The sequence below is a fragment of the Sceloporus occidentalis genome, unplaced genomic scaffold (assembly GCF_023333645.1).
Source record: "Sceloporus occidentalis isolate IW3139 unplaced genomic scaffold, rSceOcc1.0.p SCAF_138, whole genome shotgun sequence".
Lineage (NCBI taxonomy): Eukaryota > Metazoa > Chordata > Lepidosauria > Squamata > Phrynosomatidae > Sceloporus > Sceloporus occidentalis.
This window is the reverse complement of record NW_028317118.1, coordinates 1686697-1698713: the sequence shown is the minus strand read 5'-3', so window position 1 is coordinate 1698713 and position 12017 is coordinate 1686697. Positions and strand designations below refer to the sequence as shown.

The 12017-nt window shown below is 42.0% G+C and overlaps 1 protein-coding gene across 7 annotated transcripts in view; it reads left to right on the top strand.

Moving 5' to 3' along the window:
* Positions 1–12017, top strand: part of LOC149281165 (nitric oxide synthase 1-like) — a 127945-nt gene that overhangs the window by 96167 nt on the left and 19761 nt on the right. For all 7 annotated transcript variants that reach the window (XM_089499722.1, XM_089499721.1, XM_089499728.1 and 4 more), the window contains 10 exons: positions 473–564; positions 1736–1877; positions 2817–2956; positions 3748–3922; positions 4695–4796; positions 5415–5609; positions 6268–6353; positions 9080–9224; positions 11141–11245; positions 11896–11954. In XM_089499722.1, coding sequence (XP_089355848.1) covers positions 473–564; positions 1736–1877; positions 2817–2956; positions 3748–3922; positions 4695–4796; positions 5415–5609; positions 6268–6353; positions 9080–9224; positions 11141–11245; positions 11896–11954 — 1241 coding nt within the window. The remainder of the gene's footprint in view (positions 1–472; positions 565–1735; positions 1878–2816; positions 2957–3747; positions 3923–4694; positions 4797–5414; positions 5610–6267; positions 6354–9079; positions 9225–11140; positions 11246–11895; positions 11955–12017) is intronic.

Genomic DNA, 12017 nt, shown 5'->3' with positions numbered 1-12017 from the left:
ATGGCAAGATTATTGCACAGAGCTAAGTACTGTAACTTCAGGGAGACTTCTGGTCCAGATGTAAGTTTGCTCTCCCAGAAGGTTTGAAGAAGTTGATTTAAATCTAGAGGGATTCAGAATTCTTCAGGTGGTATAATCAAAGGGTTGGAGAGAGCTTTATAAGCATTCATTGCTTGGTACAGGAGATCTCTAGCTAGAGTATCTCAACAGATAATTCTCCATCATTGACTCAAAGGGGAACAGACCCAGGTTATTGGCTCCAAATTACCATTAAGCCATTTATCCAAAAAAAAAAAAACCCTTCCTGTAACTTAAGCCCTTTACATTTAGTTGTACCCACTGGGACAGCAAAACACATGCCTTTGCCCTCATCTTTTGGAACTTGAAGTGTGTTGTTCCGTCTCAGCCATCTCTAAGCCTCTCCATCTTTGTTGCCCTTCACTTGAATCTATTTCCCCTTGACTTCTTTCAGGTGTTTGATGCCCGTGACTGCACCACTGCCCATGGGATGTTCAATTACATTTGCAACCACATAAAGTATGCCACTAACAAAGGGAATCTCAGGTATGTGGTATATGTAAGCCAGACATGGGAAATTGTAGACTTGCAAATATTATTAGACTCTAACTCTCATCAGCCACAGCCAGTGTAAATAATGGTCTGGAGTAATGGAAGCATCCAGGCATATGTAATGGGCTGGACAGGATGTTGGTAAGGACAACTAAAGTGAAAGATAGCCCACAGGAAAATATTCAGATGCACTTAGATGTACCCAACCCCTTTCTCTGCCATCTCACAAAAGTTATGTTCACTGAAAAAATGAATTGTATTTTTCTTCTGCTTTTTGGGGAGTGGAGAGGAGAGAATGTTGAGGAAAATCTTTGAAGACTGAGCAGGGAATTGTTTTTTCTTGCTCTCTTACATGGATAACATTATGAAATGAAGTAAAACATCCTCCAGCACTCTCTGGTGTTCTTCCAGCAGCCTCCCAGCCAACCAGGCTGCCTGAAATGCTCAGAGAGAAAGTCAGGGCATAATATCTTCCCAGGAAACTGAAAGTACTGCAGAAGAAGCTGCAAAGCAAACAAAAAACAAACCTTTAAAGGGAGTCCACACCCCTCTCAGCCACCTTACTTAAGTAAGAGAGCAAGAAGAGAGATATACCTGTATTCCATCACAAGAGTTTTCTGAAAAGCTCTCATTTTCCCTCTTTTCTTTCACAGGCAGCTACATTTTTGCCACTCAAACCTTGGAATGGACAGTAGGGGGGAAACCAAAAATATTGGGGACTGCACTAATTCAGAGTCTGACACCAAGCTAAACAGTAGTCCAGAATGGGAAACATTTGGCCCTCCAGATGTTTTGGACATAACCGGCCAGAGGTCCCAACCAATGTTGTCAACAGGAAGGGGTTGTGGAAATTGTCCAGAAATGTGGTAGATGCTTACCTAGTTCTTAAAGAGTCAGTAAGCCTGGTGTCTGAGCTGAACTACTTTCTGTATGTTATGTTATGTCGAGCCGCCAAAGCTATAGGCTGGAGTGTTACGGCAAACATATTGATCAGTTCAGGGGCAACTAGGTCCATGACTGTTGGAAGGAGAACGTTGCCTGAATGCTAACCTGTCACATTACCTGCGGGTTGCATAGGCAAGAGAATGAGGCTCCCTACATCTCTGCAGAGTCCATGATTGAAGTTCCATGGCTTATAGTTGAATTTTACCTTCTGTCCTCCTAGGTCTGCCATCACCATATTCCCCCAGAAGACAGATGGCAAACATGACTTCAGAGTCTGGAATTCCCAACTGATCCGCTATGCTGGTTACAAGCAAATGGATGGCACCATCCTGGGAGACCCAGCTAATGTGGAGCTGACTGAGGTTAGTATGTAAGAAAGAGGGATTCAAATTTCTCTCTGTTTTAGACCCAGCAGAATTATGTCTTTGTTGAGAGATTTCCCAAGTTTTGAAGCTATTTCTCCCCAACTCTGTCAGAGTAAGGTTGTTCTTAGAGCCACCTTGCTCAGTCAATGTTAGTATAATTTTGAGGGCAAGATCATATTCGGGGTAACATATCTTAGGTATAGCATCTTCCCAATGTTTTTAGAAGCCCAGAATGAAAAATTACACCATGACAACCAATTGAAGGTTACTTTAGACAACAATACAAAATCAATACAAACACTTTATGGAATGAATGGTTTTACATGCACAGCATTAAATGACTCACAGTTTGGTTTATGAAACAGTCTTTTGCAATACTTGAATGTTAAGAAAATGGAAATAAGGTAATCCAAAATGTCAGCCAAAATCACAGCATTTCAATTAAAACTAAAATATATGCATAATTTTGTAAAAGGAACCAAAATGAACAACAGAAATAGGATCAAATTTTTTATGTGTGTGTGTTCGCCTTCAAGTCACCTATCGACTTATGATGACTCCATAAATTTCATAGGGTTTTCTTAGGGATAGTTTTGCAGTTAGTTCCTCTGAAATATAGCCTATAGCACCTAGCAAATCACACTCTCTCAGCCTCAGAAGCGGGCAAAGACAAACATATTATTTAGGTTATGAAGGGGAGAAGGCCTACATGACTGAATAGGACCAAATATTCCAAAGAAACTAGTGCTTTTTCACAGTCTGATAGAATGAGGGAGAAAGGAAGCTCTCTGACACACTTTCCGATTTGCCCTGAAAACTGGAGAGAGTTGTTCCTTTTTAGATATTTGACCTTAACCAGCCATATAAAATGAGCTGCTGGTGGTCTCCTCTTGCTCCATGGATAGTCACTTGGCCTGTACTCTTTTTTGGATACAGATCTGCATACAGCAAGGGTGGAAAGCACCAAGGGGCCGCTTCGATGTCCTGCCACTCCTTCTCCAGGCCAATGGCAATGATCCAGAGCTTTTTGAAATCCCACCTGAGCTAGTGCTGGAAATACCAATAAGGCACCCCAAGTAAGTAAAAACACATCTCACAGAACTACTGAGTAAATCTCAAGCCCTCCTAGGTCTTTTGCGGAGTTAAAATTCTTAGTGTGGGCAACCCTAGGGCCTGGAAAGGGCTCCTGCTCTGTGGCCAGTATACTTCTGTGTGTGCACTGGTTCCATACTGATCACTCTTTCCTTGCTGATTCTAACAGCGGGGAAAGAGTGATATCTGTCCAGACTGTTATGAAGCGAGTAGAGAACAGGCTTTCTACTCACTACCCAAATATTTACATAGGCCTTTCTGCTTCCTCATTGCAAATTTGGATTTGGGGGGGGGGGGGCAGAGAGAATAGAAAGATGGCTTTACATTCCCCCTCTAGTCTGGAAAGACGTTTGCTGGGTTATGTGCATGCAGTGTGAATGTTTCTGTGTGTGAACATGCCTGACCTCCAAGCCAGCATTAAAACATGGGCCTGAATTCTGAAAAGGTTGGACAGCCCTGTTCTGCAACCCAGAGTTTGCAGATGATACTTTTTGGTGGCTGTGGGATTCTGGAAGTTGGCCCCAAATTCTGCTGCAACTCTTTAAGTATCATCCTTCAGCAGCTGTCTGCTATCTACATCCAGTACCCGAAGCACAAAAAAACTGGGTGTTGTTATGTTTTGACTGAGCCCCACTGGTAGATTTAGAATGGTGGGTGCCTTGCTGAACTTCTCACAAGACAAGATGGCCTTTAGGTAGTTGAGAGATCCAGCTTCTTTCTAGTAACATGAAATCCATTTGTGTTCAAACTGTTTGTGCTGTCTTCTCCTTTGCAGGTTTGCCTGGTTTAAAGACTTGGGGCTGCAGTGGTATGGCTTACCAGCAGTTTCCAACATGCTGCTTGAAATTGGAGGCTTGGAGTTCTCAGCCTGCCCCTTCAGTGGCTGGTATATGGGCACTGAGATTGGTGTCCGTGATTACTGCGACAACTCTCGCTACAATATCCTAGAGGTAGCAATTGGCTTTTGCATACTGCTTTTTAGCATGCAGAAACAATTTACAGACTTCACATAGTTGTAATGTTTATGATAACTCTTTAAAGCAAGTTGGTTATATTACTGAAGAAATCTGTTCATTTTGTTCTTTGATATACTTCAGAATCCCACCAGAACACTCCTCCCATCCAGTTTCCCATCTTGCAAGACTGCTTCTCCCTTCTTACTGAACAGAAATTCATGTATATTTTAGTACACACTTTTCCAAATACATGCATTTTTATGCACTTCTGCATGGTCTAGAATACATTTATACACATTTTTCAATTGTATAGATTTTTTTTGTCATGCACACTAGTGAAATTCCAGCCAGGATTTTCTGATTAATAGTGGCATCTGCTACTATTTTAAACTTACCTTTAATGACATAATGGGACTACTGTAATGTGGAACCATAGCTTCAGAGGTAGAGCACTTGTTTTGTAGGCTGACCATTCAAGGCACAATCCCTGACAACTCCAGTCAAAGGACCAAGTAGCATTTGATGGGAACCATCTTTGAGTGCCTAATACCCAGGAGGTCTCTTGCCAGTCAAAGACAATATTATACTACATGAAGAAATAATCTGATCTGATGTAAAGTATCTACCTCTATTTCTCTATACTCATTGTAAGATGGAAACTATGCCAGGGAATGCAATACACATCTACGGAGAAAGGTTGGAGTGGCCAAGAGTCACAAAAGGAATAAGAGCTCAAATTCATACATCTCTGTTTTTTGTTATTCAGGAAGTTGCCAAAAAGATGGACTTGGATATGCGGAAAACCTCATCACTCTGGAAGGACCAGGCACTGGTGGAGATCAACATTGCTGTCCTATACAGCTTCCAGGTACCAGGAAATTGTTCTGTAGTATCAGTTTCCATTTGGTAACATCTGAAGTGCAGGTACCAGTAGTGGTGCAGTTAGATAATTCTAGACTTGTTCTCTTCTTTCAATGATAACATACAGTAGGCCCTTGATATCCCCCCCGCCCATGGATATCATGACCAAATCCCATTAAACATAATGGCATAATAAAATGGTGTCCCTTATATAAAATGGCAAAATCAAGGTTTGCTTTTTGGAATTTATATATATATATATATGTTATATTTTCAAGCTGTAGATGGTTGAATTCATGAAAAAGAATCTGTGGATACAAAGGGCCAATTGTATATTATTTTCTTACTTCCAAATGTGGCAAGCCAGCTGAGCTGCTTTTTTAGACGCTAGCCTTCTTATTCTGCTGAGTGGTGGGCTTCTTCTCCAAATGTTATTGTTCTCTTCTTAACCACTTGAAAACACAACATATTGCATTACATTACTTGTAACTTGAACATTCTAAGCTCTGTCTGCTGCATGTATCTGGGATTAAGGGGAAACACATCCAGATTCTGAAGGATCATGAACCAGGCTGGTTTAAGCTGTTATCACCTCTCTTACTTAAGAAACTGTTTACCTCCGCAGAGTGACAAAGTGACCATTGTGGACCATCACTCCGCCACTGAGTCCTTCATCAAACACATGGAGAATGAATATCGCTGCCGGGGAGGCTGCCCTGCAGATTGGGTGTGGATTGTTCCGCCAATGTCTGGAAGTATCACTCCTGTTTTTCACCAGGAAATGCTCAACTACAGGCTCACACCTTCCTTTGAGTACCAGGTACTCTTCCTTTCTTGGATACTGTTGTAGCTCAGGTTCAGCCTAAGAACCTTGGGATCGCATCAGAGTTCTTACATGCCAGTCACAGTCCACGGATGTTGATGGTGAACTTGATGCAAGTTCACCATATATTCCCTGTTACTGCACAGCTGACACTGTGAATTGTGTACTGGTCAGGGAACTTGTGCCAAGTTTAATTTGTACCCACACCTCATCTGCGTTACTTATCTAGAGATAGTTGCAAAGCACCTAGAAGTTTCTTGGGACCCTACATCACCTCCTTTGGGATGTTTGGGATGATTTTGCCACACTCCAGGAAGGCCCTAGAGAGTTTAGCCACACTTCCTAAGGGTGTGCTAAACATCACAGAAGCAACCAATTGCCCTGTGCTGCTCTGAGTGGCACAGGACCTTTGGGGTTTTTTGGGAGGGGAGAAAGAGAACAAAACACCCTGACTAGCTTATGTAGGCCTAAGGTAGGTCCTGGTGAGGTAATATTTCAGGTATTATATTGCTGGAACAAAAATAAATAAATAACGTCATTGTGTTTTGTCACCTGAAAAAGGAATACACAGTCTTCAATCACTGTTTCAAATAAACACTTTAATGCATAACAGCTTCCTTTTCAACCCAGGCTCTTTTTTTCTCCCTCCCACCAGCCTGATCCTTGGAACACACACATCTGGAAAGGTCTCAATGGTACTCCCACCAAGAAGAGGGCTATCGGCTTTAAAAAGCTGGCCAAGTAAGTGTGCAGCAGAGCTTACCAGAATCAGTGGAAAGTTTGGATATGAGGAAGAGGAAGAAATTGTGTAATTAAAGCACTGACTACAACTCATTGTTGGCAACAGGGATCAGTACCTAGGTGCTTAAAGAGTTTGAAGGAAATACCGACATCTTTTCCTGAACCATTTCTTCAGGTTCAGGTTAAAGTTAATGATAGTGACTTGCAGGAAATTGATAAATGGGCTGTATGAAAAATGTACCTACCGTAGATGGATCACTCCTCTTCTCCCTTGTCCCCAGTGTAGAGGTGGGTCCCCTGCCCCCCACCACCATAAATCTGGCCTGATCTGGAATGATTTGCTTCTATTTTGGAAATGGTGACAGAAAATACAAAGCTTGGTGTGTACAGGAATTAGAGTGGTTTTGCTTAGAAGTGGTAGCTTTCAAAGAAGCAGCCATGTTAGTTTTTTGCAACATAAAAAGGAGGAAAAGAGGGGAGGGAGAAATGTGGCAGCACCTTTAAGACTGACTTAAGAGCTTTTGTGGATATAAGCCCACTTCTTCATTTACAAAACAGAGTGATGGTAAATGCTCAGGTATAAAGCATATTTACACAGTTGTGGGAGTGGAATAGAATGTAATAGGATCCAGAAAGATGCAAACCACAACTCGTACTCTAAGTTTTCAAAGACAGTAGTCAGTTAGTGTTGATGTGTGAATGCAATAAATCTGCTTGCCAAAAGTCAGTTTCCCAGGGTTCAAAACTTTATCTGAGAACATTCCTTATATTGTATAAGCAGTAGCAAGGACTCTTGTATCAATATATGTAGTATGCCATACCTCTGCTAATGGATTGGACTTTGAGAACATAATTCAACTCTTAGTGGACCACAAATCTGACATTAGAAATGGAAGGACACCAGAACCAGTAGCAGAACATATCAGCCTTCCTGGATTTACAGAATTTACAGTAAAAAATGGGCAGGTTTTGGCACTTGAACTAGGAAATTACAAAGGAAGGAAATGACAACATAACCCTGGCAGCTGGTGTTCTCCATTCTGTGCAGCGGTGAATCTGCTCTGGGTTTTACTCCAAGCTTTAAGGAAGCTGTCCAAGGTGCTCTATCCTAGCTCAAAAATAAGTTCATTGCCTTAGTTCCCCTCAAGTTCAGAGTAAAACCCAGCATGAATTCACCACCTCATAGCATGGAGGCCACCAGTTCTCAGGAAAGCATAATTCACATGTGTACCAAAACAAGATGCAGGGGATTTATAAAATGGATTGACCTGGGACAGCAGTATAATACTAGAGTCTCTCCTGAATGGAAATGAGACCCATTTCATTCAATTCACAAGAAAGTCAAATGGAATAGCCTCCCACCTGAAGGCGGGGGTGGAATAATTTAAAAAATAAAAACATTTTCACTTATTGAAGATTATCAAAGCCACCCATTGACCCAGTTGAGTTATATTTCCTGATGTGTATCTAGTGGTGTTTTAATGCTTCTCAATCATTGTAAAAGCTTTAAAGAGATGCCACAGTGATTATCCTTTCCATGGAATTACCTTTTGCCTCTTCTGCTCTGTTCTCTAGATTTTAAGCTGCGTGTAAAGTATGCTAGGTACACATTTGTTGTTGTTGTTGTTGTTCAGCTTTGTGCATTTGATTTTTTTTCTTCTTGATTACCTGCTGTGCCTCTTCTTTATATTCAGTTAAATGTTATTTTTCTTATGTAAACACTTGGCAGGGAGCTGTCGCCACTTCTGCCTTACTTTGACTCATATACTTGTAAGAGGTGCTTGTTTCTAAACATGTGACTCTCTTCATTTGCACATTACATTTTTCAGTCTACACTTTAAAAAATCTTTAGTGTACACTAAAGTACATGTGACCTTTTCTTAGTACGGATGAGCAAATCTGTCAAAGCCAGAGTTTTTCTCCTTTTCCAATCGCCAAGTTCATTCCAAAGCAGTAATGCATGGATTTTTCTTTTTTATAGGAAAAAAAATCTATATATATATATTGTGCATCTTTTTGAAATGGACATATTTATGGATAGATACCCCATTTACTAAATCATAGAATCATAGAAGTTGGAAGAGACCACAAGGGCCATCCAGTCTAACCCCATTCTGCCATGCAGGAACTCTCAGTCAAAGCATCCCCAACAGATGGCCATCCAGCCTCTGTTTAAACACCTCCAAGGAGGGAGATTCCACTACACTCCGGGGGAGTTTGTTCCACTGTCGAACAGCCCTTACTGTCAGGAAGTTCCTCCTAATGTTGAGGTGGAATCTCTTTTCCTGTGGTATGAATCCATTGCTCCGGGTCCTAGTCTCTGGAGCAGCAGAAAACAAGTCCGGATATAAGGGGTCGGAAATGTGTGGATGTCCAGATGTTGTTTAGATACACATCCTAGCAGCTCCATCCAGCATGGTCAATTATGAGGAATGCTAGAAGTTGCAGTCCAGCAACATCTAGAGGGCTACATGATTCCACCTTGGTCTAAAGCAGGGTTGTGCACATTTCTCAAATGTGCCTAAATTGTCAATCTCCCCCCCCCCATTTTTTTTCTTTATCAGGGGCTTTATCAGACATTTATTCTTTTCCTGCTGCCATTTAGTACACATGAATTATACATCAGAAATTACAAACAAATATTTTGACCTCAAAGCTGGAGGGTGCCAAGTAGAAGGATGCAGGAGAGCTTCCGGGATAAATGTATCTTCTCTCTCCTCTCACAGAGCTGTCAAGTTCTCTGCCAAGTTGATGGGGCAGGCAATGGCGAAGAGGGTCAAGGCCACTATCCTGTATGCGACGGAAACAGGGAAGTCCCAGGTCTATGCAAAAACCCTGTGTGAAATCTTCAAGCATGCCTTTGATGCCAAGGTAAGACTTCAGTTGGCAGAGGGAGTCTGCAGCAGGTTCCAGTTGGGTTGGGAAGCAGATCTTAAAATATTTCTTGCTTAGACCATTGGAAAAACCAAAGCTGGGCTTCCCTGCCATTTTACTTCTTGTCAACAGTCAAAAAAATGTATTTTCAAAGTAGTCCACTACTGGCCTCTTTAATGTACAAGCAGCTATTTCTCCTTTGTGCAGTGAGCTGAGATCTCTGTCCCACTTGTAGCTTACCTGTTGAGCACTATCTTGTTTCTGGAAGCAGGTTCATAATGTGCTTATAATGAGAACAGGTCACGCAGTAAAACATTAAAATGAATTATTGCCACATTCCGTTTTTCCTGGTAACAGCACAAAACTGTCATGTAAAGATGTTTCCTCCTCTACACACTGGGAACTTGCAAGGGCTGGCTCTTAGATCAAGAGCTCCTTTTCATCCTGGAGAGAAGTGACCAGTGGGGTGTCCAGTGGGGCTCTGTCCTGGGCCCAGTGTTATTCAACATCTTCATCAATGACTTGGATGACAGAACTGGGAGCATACTTATCAAATTTGCAGTTGACACCAAATTAGAAGGAATAGCTAATACTCCAGAGGACAGGATCAAAATTCAAAATGACCTGAACAGACTAGAAAGCTGGGCCAAAGCTAACAAAATGAAATTCAACATGGAGAAATGTAAGGTGCTGCACTTAGGGCAGAAAAATAAAATGCACAGATATAGGATGGAGGACACCTGGCTGAATGAGACTACATGTGAAAGGGATCTAGGAGTCCAAGTAGACCACAAGTTGAACATGAGTGAACAGTGCGATGCGGCAGCTAAAAGGCCAATGCAATTTTAGGCTGCGTCAATAAAAGTATAGTGTCTAGATCAAGAGAAGTAATAGCCCCACTGTATTCTGCTTTGGTCAGGCTCCACCTGGAATATTGTGTCCAGTTCTGGGCAAAACAATTCAAAAAGGATGTGCAGAAACTGGAGCAAGTCCAAAGGAGGGCAACTAAAATGGTGAAGGGTCTGGAAACTATGCCCTATGAGGAATGACTTAGGGAGCCTGGAGAAGAGAAGGTTAAGAGGTGATATGATAGCCCTGTTTAAATATTTGAAGGGATGTCATGTTGAGGAGGGAGCAAGCTTGTTTTCTGCTGCTCCAGAGAACAGGACCAGGAACAATGGATGCAAGCTCCAGGAAAAGAGATTCCACCTCAACGTTAGGAGGAACTTCCTGACAGTAAGGGCTGTTCGACAGTGGAACACACTCCCTCGGAGTGGAGTCTCCTTCCTTGGAGGTCTTTAAACAGAGGCTGGATGGCCATCTGTCGGGGATGCTTTGATTGAGAGTTCCTGCATGGCAGGGGGGTGGACTGGATGGCCCCTGTGGTCTCTTCCAACTCTACGATTCTGTGATTCTAAGACTTCCAATTCTTGACCATCCTCCTATTTGATGCGTCCTACCATTTACAGTCATTCTTAAAAACTTGCTGTGTTTGTTGTTACTTTGGCATACTCTTTTTTAAAAAACCTTTGAAGAGCCCTGGCTAGCAGTATACTCTGGCTTTGCTTCGCGAACGAAGATTCAGGAAGGACTCATCCCGTGCTTTGTACAAGCGTGTTGGTTGACTAAAAAGGCCAATCCGGGACAAACAGGTCCGGTTGCAGTATACACAGCCTTATTAATAACTCCATGCTATCCAATGTAGTTCATTGGGAAGAGCCGAGTGCAGCATTTTTTTGCACTTAGCTCTTCACATTTTGTCCCTGAGGCTTTTCAGCCCAAACTCCTGTCAGAAGTTAGAATCAAACTCTACAATGGCACATAGGCATGCACTGAAAATGTATCTTTCTTTTGCACCTTTTTGAATGGTTATGGAAAGCTCTCTTAACCTCTTCCCTTTGCTTTTTTTCCAGGTGATGTCAATGGATGAGTATGACATTGTCCATCTAGAACATGAAACCCTTGTGCTGGTGGTCACAAGCACCTTTGGCAATGGAGATCCACCTGAGAATGGCGAGGTACGAGTCATTATTCACCTTGTTCTTTGTAACAGAGCAATGCTTGATAGCTAGGCCTAGCACCCTTTTAATTTCTCATAGTGCTTCCACAGGACTGCCCTTGGTGGCTGGGGCTTCTGGAAGCTATAGTCCAAAAGAGTAACTTACCAAACAGCTACCAGAGTACCTAGGCCAAGGATCTTCATAGCCCTGGAGCTAGAGTACAGCTGTGGAGAAAAATAAGGACATTGCCCATCCAAAAAAAAAAAAATCTGCCCCCATGAAATTTTCCATTTCCATATTTCCAGTATTGCAGATGTAAAAAATAATTTACATTTGGAACTCTTATACTTATTATGTTTGCACTTCCTTGGTAGCTTTGCCGACACCTTTTCTTTGGATGCTTCAACTGTATTTCTAAATACTCAGTTGCTCAACTTAAGTTACTGCAATTCTAAAAATCTGGGGATTGAAGGAAGATTTCACTGATGGGCAAAATTCTTATGAGGGGGCAATGACCTCATCCTAAATTGGAGATAGGTTGTACAAACGTGGAAAGGGCCTTTCCCCACACCCCAGGCTAGAACTGTTTTTTATGGTTTGTGGGTTTTTTTTTAAACCAGATGGTAATTGATGTACCTGCTTCCTATTTTGTTTTCTCTTGGGTCCAGAAATTTGGCTGTGCCCTGATGGAAATGAAGAATCCCAACTCCAACCTGGAAGAGAGCAGGTAACTGTGACCCTGCAGCAGTATACGGCAGGGGTAATACAGCCCTAGGTAGTCTCATTTTTC